Source organism: Amblyomma americanum, chromosome 7 (genome assembly GCF_052857255.1).
Source record: "Amblyomma americanum isolate KBUSLIRL-KWMA chromosome 7, ASM5285725v1, whole genome shotgun sequence".
Classification (NCBI taxonomy): Eukaryota; Metazoa; Arthropoda; class Arachnida; order Ixodida; family Ixodidae; genus Amblyomma; species Amblyomma americanum.
Genome location: NC_135503.1, coordinates 45,090,065 through 45,105,092, shown reverse-complemented (window position 1 = coordinate 45,105,092; position 15,028 = coordinate 45,090,065). Strand labels below are relative to the sequence as shown.

The 15,028-nt window shown below is 44.3% G+C and overlaps 1 protein-coding gene across 2 annotated transcripts; it reads right to left on the bottom strand.

Moving 5' to 3' along the window:
• Positions 1–2,917: 2,917 nt before the first annotated feature.
• On the bottom strand, positions 2,918–14,004 carry LOC144099007 (uncharacterized). 2 transcript variants are annotated; one of them, XM_077631998.1, is made up of 5 exons: positions 13,748–14,004; positions 11,901–12,048; positions 10,769–10,843; positions 9,185–9,318; positions 2,918–6,846 (listed from the first exon to the last, which is right to left on the bottom strand). In XM_077631998.1, the coding sequence occupies exons 1-5, from the start codon at positions 13,806–13,808 to the stop codon at positions 6,578–6,580; spliced, it is 687 nt and encodes a 228-aa protein (XP_077488124.1). In that variant the 5' UTR covers positions 13,809–14,004; the 3' UTR covers positions 2,918–6,577. The 2 variants fall into 2 exon arrangements, with proteins under 2 accessions (XP_077488124.1, XP_077488125.1); XM_077631999.1 differs by lacking the exon at positions 10,769–10,843 and having other exon boundaries at positions 13,748–13,996.
• Between the last annotated feature and the right edge of the window lie 1,024 nt (positions 14,005–15,028).

Below are 15,028 nucleotides of genomic sequence, written 5' to 3'. Positions count from 1 at the left end.
CAGTCACCAGGTCGAACCACAAACACTATTGTTGACAAGGGCGGATAACCTACATAGCTCAGGCATAATGGCTTATTTGAAAAGAAGGAAATCTGATAATTACGGCACTGCATTATTCTTGCTTCAATTAGATACTTCCTTTGTGGAGAGATCTGTCTCTTTTGTTAGTGGTAGCATAGATGGCTGTGTCTTCTTGTGAAAAATGCAAGTTACACTTTATTTTAACCCTTTCTGTTGCTAGTCCCCACAAGGGGTTCTGACATGCACTTGCTATGTTCATTTGTCGATGCATGCACAGTGTGTCAGTATCAGCTTCATACTAAATATCTTGCTTCAGGCGAACATTTAAAAGCTGTGCATTAGCTTTGGGATACTCAGAAGCAGACATATAGCTAGGATTATCTTTCTTGTGGTGAGAGCAAGGTAGGTAATTTATTGAATTAAAGAACAGGTGTGCATTGTGTGTCACATGCTCCTTTTCTTGACGGCTGGGCGCAATTGATTAATGGGGAAAGAGCATGTGGCATGCTTGTCACCAAGTGACATGACACAGATGTGTGTGTGCTTCGGCCAGCCAGTTTTGTTTTTTGCTTCGTTCGGGAAGGCAGCACAAAAACACGAAGACAAATATAAAAGGTGGACAAAACTGGCACTGATCAGCACCAGTCCTGTCCACCTTTTATGTTTCTCTTCTATGTTTTCGCAGTGCTTTTCGTTATGATGCGAACAGCCCAGCAAGCCCAAAATTGAAACCCATTTTTTTGCACCACTAGAGTCAGAATGAATTGCTATACAGAGTCAACTAGAAGCATATTTTCAAAACACTGATATGGCTATGAATAATGGTAAGCTAAATCTCTACATTGTAATATTTCAGAAGTTAGCCAACTTGTCAGTTAACACGTCTTCGCAGTTTTCTAATGTCCATCATGAGTAACAGTACTAAGCTGAAGGAAAATGCCTTTTAACAATTTTTTAAGTCCTCCTTGAAATATGTTAATTATGAACTGTATTTTTTCAGCCAACAAAAGGGCAACTAGGTTTTCTTACCTATTAGGCCATAATTTTTCACTAACAAGGAATGAGGGAATGCTTGTACCTTGGCCTTTTACTTCAGAAATGTGTCTCAATTCAACACAGCCACTTAACAGATTGAATTATTGCTTAAAGGCTTGCAGCCAATCAAGTTAGAAATTTTATTTGATGTCCAGCGCAGCTGTGATTTTGTTTATCTTTGAGTATTTTCTTGCTGCAAATGACAGGTATGCCAGCCTCAACTCAGCTTACCAGAAAAGAAAGGGTGAGATGCTCTTGGAAACAGGTTGTAGTGCTTACTTATATTCTACCATACATTTGTAAGCCATCTACAATGCCTAGATGATAGCAGGTATTGCCAAGGAGTGTATATTACCTGTCTTTTGACTTCAAACAAGAAAGCTAAGGATATATTAATTTGTAATGTGGGCACGTGCATGTTCTTGCAAGCTGCTTACTTGCTGTTTAGGAAAACGCTGTGCGTCAGAATGCACTACTTTATTACCACTCATCAAAAAGTCCATTTCCCCATAAAGAACTCTGAGAAGGTTCACCTGTGTTGCAATCATAATTTGCTGGCCACTACACTGCACCCATTACCATAACAAATGTTGTCAAGTGTGTTGTTAGACAACCTGCACTACCCAGGCGGCGCTGCAGTTGTCCTACTCCGCGACTAATAACTGCTGCCATCAGCCACTTAGGCTGCGACGAACTTGAGACCACATTCAGAACAATTAGAAGCATCTACATGCTCTCAGCATAGCCAAGTTGGCTGACGCATGCTATCTGTGGCTTCAACACAACATGGAAGCTTATGCTTATAAGCATCAGCAGGTGGACTAGAGTTACAATGGGAGTGCCAAAATATGCTTGCTCCTCTTTCTAGGCTGTGTGTTACAGTGCTGTGATCGACACAGCATACTTCAGTGAAGGTAAGGGGGCAGAGAAAAATGAAAAAAACTTTTCTGGCCATCAGTGGGACATTTTTGGTACTTGAAGACAACTGTAAGGGCAAAGAATCTACATTCATTGCTTTTAGGTTCAGCTACTGTGTTTCATTATTACCATGTACATCCCATTAATAAAAATCACAATCTGAAGCAGATACTGCTTATGATAATGGTGCCTGCCATGTTGGCTCAGAGGTTATAGCATTCAGCTGCCGAGCGCAAGGGGTGAAATACCGACCGCAGTGGCTGCACTTCAAAAGGGATAAAATGCGAAAAACGTTTGTGCACTATGAAATATCTATGCACGTTGGAGAACCCTAGGTGGTAAAAATTTATCCACAGACTTCCACAACAATGCCTCTTGCGCTCTTCCTTTACAGTGTGGTTGAGATGCACACACAGTGCAAGTCACTGCACCTTTCCTTCTTTGCAATAATAGACTCACTTTAGAAATTGTGCAATCAGCACTATTTTGGCACTTGGGTCCAGAATTTATGAAGAGCTGTGGCATGGCATTGCTTTCTCTTGATGACTTCAGTTTTGTAAAGTGCAGCTGATTGACTATTTAAATGCAAAATGCAATCAATAAGTGCAGTTCTACTGCATAATTGTGGCCGTATACCTGCCTAATATTTAGCTACGTGTCTGTCAGCCCCGGGCTTATGTGCACTGAAGTGGAACAAGACCATGTACTTTGTTGGTTCATTGTGTAATGCAAGCACTGAAAAGTTTTCCCTTGAATATATTTTATAAGTATATGGTATGTGGCGTAAAGTAATAGAATAAACAAGCATTATTAAGTGCACACTATAACCAATGCACTGTGACTAGCAATTTTTTGCTTGGATTGTAACTATTGGACCAAAATCACTTTCAGAACTCTATTATATAGTAAGTGCTTAAACTAGTATAATGAGAGAATTCTAAAATTGTTGTATATGAATTTTATTGGAGCAAAGACCAACAGTGTGACATAAATTGGCATTTTGAACACAAACGTTTAGAAAGTGGAAGGTACAATGCAGTCACTGGTAACTGACAAAGGTAATGTGAATAAGGCTGATAAAAATTCTATGCCCCATCTACAGAGTGTATATTTAACTGGCACAATGGCACATAGTATGTTATTGTTCTTTGTTCTTGTTGCAGTACTTTTGACATCCCCCAGTTTCACATCCACAAATAGTTACCAGCTGACTAATACAGTTTACAAACCAATTCTAATAACTCATCAAATCAGTACCAATTTGCAGCCAAGAAAACTTACAAAAACAGAGAAGCAGTAAGAACTTGACTAGCAAAGGCTTTGAAGACCTTGTTATAATGTGACAGCAAAAACTAAATGGTAAGACCTAAGTTAAATATACACATATGGTGAGTAGAAAATAGGTTCTGTCAAACTGACCAGTCAGCTCAACAACTTATAGATAAGTGGCCAAACACAAATCGATCACTTAAATTCCGCAGGCAAAGCATCTAAAAACGGTAGCCAATCGCAAAACAAAAGTAAAGAGGGGAAAGCGCACTGCTCTTTACGCTGTAGACTGTCCCCTAATGAAAGCAACGTGTAAAACGAGGACAGTACAGCATCGTTGTACAGAGTGATGTACATGCTCGTTTGGTAATTCTGCCTCGCACAATACCACATACACACACACACACACACCTTATATACAAAACGGGAGCTCCACTTGATGTAAGAGCAAATAGAGCAACTGCAGACAAAACAATGAAAAATAACAAGTTCACTGCCAAGTCGGAACCATTCTGTATGTCTCTGTGGCAGAATTGGGCACAGAAATGAAACAGATCCCATTCTTACATTGTACTGCCACAAAGAGCGGCAGCGTAAGACTCAATCCAAAAGCCACTCAAAGACCAACACCGCTCAGCCATTCTTCTGTCTCTGTGCACTGATAATGCAAAACGTATGACACCACAACAAACAAACCAGGTGGAGCAACTAGCAGCCAATGTCGACGAAGCAAGTAGCCTCTCCCATCACCTTATACCTGCCACTTGGTCCGACGCACCAGTATCTACAGGTATGTGATCTGGTGTGTCCAACACAACATAAAACAGTCTGTGCTAAAAAAAAGTGAGAATTAAAATTTGGCTGCAAACATGCCAGGATTACACAATAAAATGTGCATAAGTCAAATGTAGGCCTTTTGTGTGTAGGCAAAGGCTCCAAACACTTTTCTCACAATTTTGTCATACAAGGTCGTTGCACGAAAACAAAGGTAGAGAAAGGTCAAAGTGCCTACCTATGCATGCACCATACACATGTTACACAGAAGTAGCAAGACAAAGAGAGAGCAACAAAAAAACTGGCACTGCTGAGGTAAAACATAACAGCAGGGTATGTTAGGTATTCAATAGCATATGGCAGAAATTTTCCACTCAATACAGTGCATTAGGCTGCAAGCATGCATAAACAACTGAATCAACACATGCAACTGAGCCTTTACTACTGCCGTAATCTATGCTATGCAAACTGCCAAACACATGTCAAAGGCACAGTTAGTCAGCGACAGCAAAGTGTGGCAACAAGCCTTTCTAAAGAGCATGTGCACACCTTGACAGTATATGCCGAACATTTGACAAAACTAAGAGCAGCAGCAATTAAACTTCGGCCAGGGGCTTCAAACTAAATATACGCTATGTAGGCTTCAAACTAAATGGCAGACAGGAACTCTCAGACAAGGCATCAGTAAGCAGGCACAAACCACCTGTTGAGTGCTGCACGTATCACATCACACACAGGTCTAGGAACATGCATTTATGGCTCGGCACGTGTAGTGTAACTGAAACAAACATAGTAGTAGTATTGTGAGCAACAAGCCTAGACACTTCCAAAAGAGTATTTTTCAGTTTTCTGGCACAGAAACGGAGTAGTAAGCAGCAGTTTTAATGGCCACTTGAAACCATAGCCTGACTTGCATGACACGGGATGCTTTCAGAGCAAGCAGAATAAGGTACATAAGTTTGGGAAGAAATCTGACTGTTAATCTGTGAACACAAGGAGACTGAAATAGTCAAGCTTTGCAGCTGCAACGAACAAAATTCCGAACAGATTCTGAACTAGAAGTGACAACAATAGACATAGGTAGATACACGACTTATGTTGAAACTGAGTGATCTGCATTAATATTACTTTTCATGGATGGCCTCGTTTCACATTAGGGCAGAACAGAATATCTAACTGTACTTATCTCATGTTGCACTGTGCCATGCCATAGCAGTACCAAACCAGCCAAAGAAGTAACAAACCTAAACCTGAAGATTGTGTTGTAGACACAAGATACATTTGGCAGACCTGCAGAACTTGCCAATTTTCATCATGCAACATGAGACTGATCCCACATTGCCAGATAATATGACACTTGCCATCAACAGTGAGGAGTTTGTGGCATCATCACTAAGACTTCCAATTTTAACCTTGTCTTCACTCCCACGTAAGTTTTTCTGTGCCTGCTCACCCACAAAAAAGTAACAGTCCTCACGAATTATGGAAGTTGTGTGGACGACAGTTTTCTTCTGGAATGATGAAGGTGTGCCTCAATGCTTGAACACAAAAGTTACCATGGATCATCCTGATTGCCGATTAACCCACTTTGTGAGATGGTGAGAAAACAGCTTGTAGATATGCTGTATGACTGTCCAACTTGACAGAACTACATCCTTCAGCTTTCCTGAAAAGGCAGCCTCAAGTTAAAGTCCACCAACACAGTGAAGATGCAAAGGAATCTCCTTGAAAATGTACAACCTGCACATAACAGTTATACCACACACTGCTCGTATCCATAAAATGTAAGCACATAATGCCATTGACGAACAAAGTGTTGAGTCGCACTTTCTAAAGCATTCATTAATGTCACAACTGACTAACTAAAACAGATGAGGTTCATACACTGAATTCTCAAGCAGGAATTTCTGACAAGTACCACACACTGCAAGTTCCAGTGCCAAGAAAAATAAATATGAAGACAGTGCTACTTCGAGTACAGCCTTCTGCAGCATTGCTACACCAGTGCAGCTAGCTGTGCATTTTAGAACTCCTAAAGTGTTCTCCGCAATCACAAGTCACCAGCATCAAGGCCTGGTTTGTAATGCCACAATTAAACGCTTGAGAAGAGTCTGTCTACCACCACTCTTTGCAAATGTTTATACCAGCAGAAAGTAGTCATGCTCTGAATGCGTCACGAATTCCAGGAAAAGATCCTCTCTGGGTATTAATTACACGATTCCAAGAAGACTTAAGAGCCATTTTGCACCAAGATTAAGTAAAACTTGGTGAAAATGTTTCTCGAACTGCACATATCCTTCTGCAATTTTTGTTTGTGGAACGTGGTTACAACTAAAACAATTGACTCTGTCCATCAGATAAGCACCTGACAAAAATAAAAGTAAGTGAAACAACACATCGCACCTCAAGTTTTCGAAGTCAGCAAGCCAAACCTAAGTGACATCACATGCAAACCAAACATTGTCGCTAATGCACAGCCCACCTGCCTGGGAACCATCCTTGACACCAGTCCGCGGTTCCAACGTCTTGCAGCACATGCACGCACAGTCAAGTTGGCCCTTCACTTGGCCTGGTAGCTAGGGTTGTATGGAGGTTGCTGCATTGGTGGTGGCTGCTGCACGGGCATCACGTTGTCCGTGTAAGGCGGTGGGTTTCCGTAGGGCGAGGCATAGTAGCCAAAGCCAGGAGCAGGCATGGCAGGTCCCATGGGTGCTGGCTGAACAGGGTAGCTGGCCGGCTGCTGCGGGTATGGCTGTTGAGGGTACGGAGTCACTGAAGGCTGCATCATGGGTTGTGCCGCCGGAGCTGCCGTGGCTGCTTGCCCACCGCCTGGTTTCGCAGAGAAAAAAAGGATCACCAGTAAGCACCAGATAGCAGGTTCACTAAGACGCCACGAACAGCCTGGGTGCAACCTTGTGCACAGAAACACCTGTTGCGTTCAGTGCAAACCGCAGGCTGCCGACTCACAGCCATTACTAAAACACTGGTGCTGTTGATACAGATGTCAGCATAGTGAAAGCAGTAGGAAGGGAGGGGGTAAGGGGGAAAAATGTCTCCATGACGCCCAAAAAGTAATCTAGGCACATAGGGGCCATGACCACCAATGACGACCCATTTGACTGCAACACTTTAATATAACAGAGCTAAGAAGCACTTGCGATTTCTTCAGTCAGTAGAATGCGCTTAACCGTTACTGTCTGTCTCCGTAACTCTAAGCAGCGCAGCTATTGAATTAATAGCAGCTATTACTTTTGGTTAGTGCTCATGCATACTGAAGACTTTTTTGTTTCCCCTTTGTTTCCCACACACTTCAAGCAAGTAGGGCCACGTCCTAAAAAGGGTGAACAACTTGAAAATCAAACAACCTAATTACAGTCACTGACCGATTTTTCGTACTCGAAGGGACCCGAAATATGGTCCGAATAATCGAACAGTCTGAAAAATCCGAGAAGTACAAAAAAATCACTTTATTGAGATGAAATCGGCTGATAAATGTCACCGATTTTACCTTGCGGAAAATTTTTCTTGCTGGCGACGAGTTGCGCCTGTATTTGCGCCAAAGTTGTGCTTTCACTGTACACGCTAGACAGCAAGGTCACCGCATTTAGTTGGAATACTTCCCACGCTTCTTTGACGGACCCGGCGGGGCCATGTTGTCCACAACACGAGTGTGCACCACACCGCTCGTCAAACACACGCAAAGATAAGGCACTTTTTGTTCAAAGCGGTGGGACCACCGGACGCAATAACAAAACGGCGAATGGATGTAACTTCGCGAAGACTGAGCGCCACTCGGTCGACGTGGTCAGAGAAACTGAAGCGACGAAATGGCGAATGACGAACGCATGAGACCCGCTGCGGTGGCTCAGCGGTTAGGGCGCTCAGCTACTGATCCGGAGTACCCGGGTTTGAAACCAGACCGCGGAGGCAACGTTTCCATGGAGGCGAAACGCAAAGGCGTCTGAGTGCTGTGCGATGTCAGTGCACGTTAAAGATCCCCAGGTGGGCGAAATTATTCCGGACCCCTACATTATGGCACCTCTTTCTTCATTTCTTCTCTCGGTTCCTCCTTTATCCCTTCCCGCCGAGATGTGAGATAGCTCCTGCACAATTTCCTTTCCCTAAAAGCCAATTTTCAACGTATGGGACAAGGGATAACTGCCCGCAACAACGTCGGCAACAAAAGCAAGTTGACGGCGATGACAATCCGGCTGCCACCTCAAAGTGTCAGAGATCGCAAGGACCTCTACTGGCAACAATGAGGTACCGAAAGTACGTCAAGGCAATCCAATTGCAGCGTAAATCCACCTCAATCCAAGATGGTTCCTTTTGCGCCGGCGAAAAGCCGATAAGATGGCCGATTTTGGCCCGCAAGCGACTGAAATAAGTCCGAAAAATCGAACTTTCAGACTTTTGAAGTTCGAAATATCCGTCGCGAATATGTATGCGCTTCTATGGGGCGACTGACGGTGCCTCATCGTGGTCCGAAATATCCTGCAATTCCGAATTATTGGAGTCAGAATTACCCGTCAGCTACTGTATACGAAATGTCATCTTGGCAACCACACTAGGAGAAGCAGCTTTGTGTCAATTTTCATGTTTTATGGCACATGACAGCCTGAGATGCTTATGAACCAGTAAACCCAACACGTTTTTCTTTATTTTCTGCAGTTTTCTATCCTGATCAAAAGAAAGACTGTTAAATGCACTCAACGCTACTGCATCAGTAATTGCAGAAGAAAATTTTTGTCGCCCCAATGTCGAGGTGCTTTGTGTTGTTAAAACGGGTTCTATCTGTCAGTCTGCCATAGCAACTGTGTGTGTGCAATAACATAGGTGGGTGCTATGGCTTTTTGTCACAATGTTGCAATACTGTGCACCAGTTTCTCGGCAACTTCATTGCGTTAAGAGCAGAGGTGCTAACAAACGCAATGTGCAGTAAGAACAAAAGGAAAACATGCGAAATGATGGCTAAGGATCAGATGTCGTGTGCATGCAGCAACACATCCATATCGAGAGGAAAGGGAAAGAAAGGTTGAGAGAGAAGTGACACATCTGTGACATGTTCAGCATGAGAACTTTACCAACAGCGATTTATTGACATGCCATCAGTTATGTGGCCATCAGTTTCACAGGTCAATGCCTCATGGCTGCCATCATTACTTACCAATAACTCGGCCCCTTTGCTGTCTCCGCCTGGCCAGCAGGCAACAGCTACAGCAGAAGCAGGACACAATCACCACCACCACCAGGGCAATGATGATCACTATGATGACACCTATGATCACTCCTACGGACTTGCTGCATGGGTCAGAAGGTGAAAGAAAAAAAGAAAAATTATTTTCTACTGTGAGCACAGCGAACTTCTGAAATGCCAGTGAGCCACTATTCAAGTATAAACCTACAATGAGGCAGGAGAAGGACAAACATTTTGCAGCCAAGAGTTCACTAACACAAAATAACAGTCACTAGATTGCACGAGTCTGGCCGCCACTGTGCGGAACAACGGAAGGAAATAAAACCTTTCCAGTCACTCATATGACATGAAAGCACCTGAGCAAGTACTACAGCATGCAACACCATTCTATGCAGTTTTACTAGTAGTAGCAATGGCAATCGACTAAAAGGCTGCACACAAAAGCCTGGCACGCATACTGTTTCAGACAATGCACCTCTAAGCGATATTTCGAATGAGGCTCGCATTGTGGTTGCTTCGGTTTGGGAAATTGACGCTCTATTGCAGTTTTTTTCTTCTAAACTCTGCTCGCTGATGCTAGGTTTTCAATTCTTCCCTGTATGGCCAGTCCCCTCCCATGCATATGCACCATTTTTGAAAGCAAAGCAACAATGGCAACAAGAGGCACAAAAACTAGTAGCAAGCGAACCAGAGAAGCAAACCTCAACAATCATCAAGATTTTTCTGCATGAGCGATCTGACCACTGCCACCACTGCAGCAGAAAATTCAGATAATTGCAGTTTATAGCAGACGCTGAACGGAACAGACTAGAAACAGACCTCAAGCATGCAATCTAGTCACTGAATAATGCTGATGAAAACTGAAATTTCAATCTAAGGCACTGCATCTGAGAGAATATTTATTGTCTTGTGGCCATAAAATGTTGTACCTATAGTTTGTTCCATTTATCACTGTGGCAACAGTTAGTGAGCATGGCAAGACTGACCTACTGGGAACTTGGCTTCCCAATTGATAGCAGTCAGCTCAAGAAGCAAGAAACCAATCAAGTTTCATGAAGCTGAACCTGATGGGATACTAGGGCAATTTCAGGCTGTCTATACTGCTTCCACAAAGTAGAGCGCAGACTGCCTAAGCCTTGCAAACTGCCTGTCAATGTCTTGGCGAGGCGAACACTGCCCGCATAGCGCTGAAATGAGAGAGGCATGGCAGAAGCTTGCGCTGAAAAGCAGCTTGGATGCAGGCATGCTTCAAGAGCTCCGACTTGGTAGAACCTGAAGGAGAGAAATTCTAGACCACGTAAAAAATCATATTCTCAATACCATTGCCTGTTCCCGCAGTTTTCAAAAGTTTAAATGCGCAGCAGTAATAAAGGCTAGTGACTCACAAAAAATAGTGTCATGAAATTTCAGATGAACGAACACATATAGAGCAACAAGCCAGGGCAGCAGAAACAAACTCGCTCAAAGGAGCACTGAATTCCAGCACGGCTGCAGTTATTGTCACACATAGGCCAAGCAGAGGAGGAGCACCAAAGACAACACTGTGATTATCACCTGATAATCCGTTTGGGGGAATGAATGGCTTTAAGCAACTTGTTTCGCTGTTTGTTTTTGTAGTCGTGGTTGTAGCTTGAGCCCCGGAAAGCACAACGAGAAGAGAAGGAAGAGGCAGGAAAAACAAGGAAAGGCCAAGTTCCAAAGGAAGATGGTACAACTTAGAACACAAAGGCAATCTATTTGTGCAAAGATTGTGAGATAACTTCAAAGATAAAGACATCACAGAGCTCAGTGTTCCAAAAAGGCTGTGCTGAGATGGGCTGAGTGGAAGTTTCACAAAAAGAAGTTCATTCGGAAAACAGCGTCAGGGTGTGGTTTGCTAAGGCCTTCAACTGATATAGAAGTTTCCAGACAAATCTGAGCAGCCTAAAGTTCTTTACTGCATGCAATATATATTTCCGCAGATACAGTCAGTGGCAAAAGTTTGTGGGGTGTGGGTGCACGAAAAAGAAATTATATCAGCAAAGCCACACAGGCTAATCACCTGATATGTGCAAATATGAGACATATGCATGCTCAATCAGCTGGTATTGATACCAGGCAACTGATTGTGTTGCGCGGCAGCACGGCAAATAAATTTGTTCCCAAGCACACGCATCCCGCAATCTTTCGCTGCCGACCGTACATTTACTACATAGCACCTCAGAAGCACATCTGCTCCAGCAAAAATCATACACGTCCCCTGAAGTCTAATCCCAGAATGAACTGGCTTCACGATTGTGATGGGCCACATGGTTATATTGCACAAGCACACTACCAGCACACTTTCATGTTAGTTTTGTCTTGCATGTTACCTCAGCAGCTGTTATGCATGACAGAAGGGTCAGTGAGAGGCGAGGTAACCAGGTGTATGTTTGCTGACCAAAGAAGCCTTGAAATAATGCCTAAAGGTCTAACTAACTGCAAACAAGACTTGTAAGCATGCCAGACCTACTAACTTGAACTAGTGCATTTCACAACTCCCTTTAATGGACTGAGCTAAAAACTGCCTTCTTCCTGTACTTCCACTGCAAATGTCAACACGTGACACTATAGTAACAGAACTCACTGCCGCTGGTTGCTTCAGATAAACACTTCCTAACCTACCCTACCTAAAATCAGGGGGCAGATTTTTTACAAGGACACTCACATGGCGTCTGAGTAGTTGTTCAGGTCACAGCAATAGCGGAACTTCTTGGTGCCACAGCAGTAGCGCTCTGTGGGCATGTCCAGGGGTCCAGGACAAGTGAAGTACTGCGTGATGTCGAACACCTCTCGTGTGCATGTTGTGGCAAGAGCTGAAAGCCAAAAGCGAAATGTATACATGCACGTCAGGTAAACAGTGTGCGTGGGACCAAGCCTGGGGAGTGTGCAAGAGGGCAAAGAGGATGGCTGTCGGGTAAAGTTAGCAGGTGGTGATTTTCAATTTTTGGCAATTTCATTCAGTCATTAATCTTCTGAGGTATCATCAACGTTCACAAAGTGCCCACTGTGTACACTTGCACAAGGCAGTCTGCTTCACTGATGCTACCACTTCCATACATACTACGACAACAGAAAAGGATTTGAAAATGTTGGCTGTACTATGGCTTGTACTTAAAACACCAGTCACCAGAGATTGTAACCTTGGTAAGCACTTTGTACCATGGTGCCATTATGCACTAGAAGGCTGTTTCTTCTGTTTGATAACAAATGATAACATCAAATCAGCATTGCTGTAAGAGTCTAAATTTGCGATACTCCAACACTTCTTCCCAAAGATAATGCGAAGCTTTTACAGTCACAAAAAGACAGCCCACAAACACGCTCTCCAACTCTTCCAGTCTTTACAGAGTAGGAACTATCAGGTAGTTTTGAGCTTTGCCTGCAAAGATGGGTAAATCAGCCAGCAGCACAATTCATGTGCTAATTAAGAGTACTTTATGCGGTGAATTTATACTTTATGTTCTTGTAAAGTGATTTTATAACTTCTAAAGGCAATGGTTTATGCGGGGGTTTAGCGCCACAAAGTGACTCAGGCTATGAGGGTCGCCGTGAGTAAAGGGCTCCGGAAATTTCTACCCCCTGGGGTGCTTTAAACGTGCACTGACATGGAATGGAAAGTGCCAGACTCCCCCTGCTTTGAAGTGTTAGTTTACAAGCAAAACGCTGATTAACTGTCTCCCGCGGAACTGCTATGGTGTCACAATTTTCTTCGGCATTTCTACTCCCTACACAGCACTTTTTCACTAGCGCTGCCAGGCACTGCCCTCCTAGGAACTTGATACTACAGGCTGCGCGCGCATTCTGGTACGTCCGCGTTCGAGCGCTGACTACCTGCCCATTCATCGTTTTTCCTGCCGGCAATGTATCATCGATAAAAATGCATTAGCAGACATCGTTTCACACTAAGAACAGTGTACGACGACATCGGTGCAAAAGTTCAGAGTGGCCGAGTTCGGTATCATGAACAGGGTCACAGCTTCGCCGACAACATAGTTTTGGAGGGCGGGCACAGACACGATCATGCAAGCAAACAGAATCACGGACAGCCCGAAAGGGCGCGAATTATTAGTTTCTGACCAGTTATAGCATACATACGGTCAATCCCATGTCGCCGGTCATGACCAAATGCTATTTCTTCAGTGTTTATGCCTTGAAACGTTTCAAGCAATGCGTTCGTCCGCAGCACTGAAAGGCTTAACGCCTGCTCTTAGCGTGTCCGGTCACAAGGAATGCTCCTCGAAAATCTATCTGATAACAAGCAGTTTTCCTGTGACATGAATTGGACTATCGGGTTCGGCCACAAACAGTTCACGCGGAAACGACACGGGTCGGTGGATCGCTCAGTGACCCTACTTTATGCAACAGTTAACGTTTAACCGTCAGTGCGAGTACGCTCGAACGCTTGAGTGGGCTTGAGTACTCCCCGAAATATAACTGGCCTCCAAATTAGCCATCCGTGGTCCCGCGACGTCGGAGACATGCTTTTGAAACAATAGGAAAATCTGTACGTACCATTCTCAACGACTGTTGTCAGAAAGACAATGGCCAGGCTCACGAGAACGTAGACGTTCATTGTTCTGCCCGCGTCCGCGTAAGAGGCGAAGCACTCCCCGGCGGTTGATTACGCGTTTGTCTCGCGAGGCAAAAGGAACCAGGCGCGTCAAAAAGCACGAGAACGGTCGAACGATCCAAAGCAGCAGCGGGCAACGCTGCCTACGAGCTTGTCAAACTCGCGATCGCGGATTCCTATTGCTCACGTTGACGACGTCATCAAAACATCCGTCCAAATGGAAGGTCATGTGGTCGTTGACGTCACGCGGAGATGCGGGCGACGCGGTGCCGGTAGTGCCGGCGGTGCCTGCTGCGCTGCTGCCCTGCCGTCGCTCCTTTGCCTCCGGAAGCGCAACTATCGCAAAGTCGCGGCGCGCATTCGACGAAACGACGTAAAATAACGGAAATATAGCAAGAACAATGTCCAAAGATGTCAATGACTCGCGCGTCCTTTCTCCACGAGCTTGCGCCATTTCCGCTGCGGTATGGACGATAGCAAGCTGCAAGTGCGCGTCCCGTATCACTATATGCTGCCCAGACCGTGCAACTTTATCAAGCTGGGTCTTTGTTCTGAGCAAAAGACGTTACCGGAGCTTTCGTATTTGCTCAGCTTGTGCCGATGCATGTAGAGACATTAAATCTCTCGCTTGTGCAGGCGGAGTATACATCTTGAATTTCGCGATATGAAAGAATTAGGGGTGTGCGACTGTTCGAAATTTCGAATACGAATCGAATATGCTTGTTATTTGATTCATATTCGAATCGAGAAGTGGATATTTGAAAATCTTCGAATAATCGGCAGCGACCCAATACTGCTTGCCGACCTTCATAGATCCGACCGTTGCAAAAATGACGGAGTGCACTTACGGCTACTTGAAGGCGAAAACATTAATTCTTTAATTTATAATTTTTTCCTTCCTTTCTAGTGACACACCTACTCATTAGCATACAGTCGCAAGGAAACACATACACTAAGTTCACCTTTATTCGCCAAGCAGTAACGCGGTTTTGTGGCGTATGGGTTGCGTGCTCGCCTACTCGCAATCTGAAGGTCCTTAGAAATAAATAACCCCAATATCTGAACAGACCTGGAGACCGATCTTAAAGTGTCAGGAAAACATGCAAAAGCATCTTCGCATTCTTCTCTGTCGTCAATCGCGTGGATCGCTCGCATTCGGACGCTGCTGTTATAGGCTTGGACCCCGTGCGAAAATCCGCAAGTGGGCTTTTCCACATAAACGC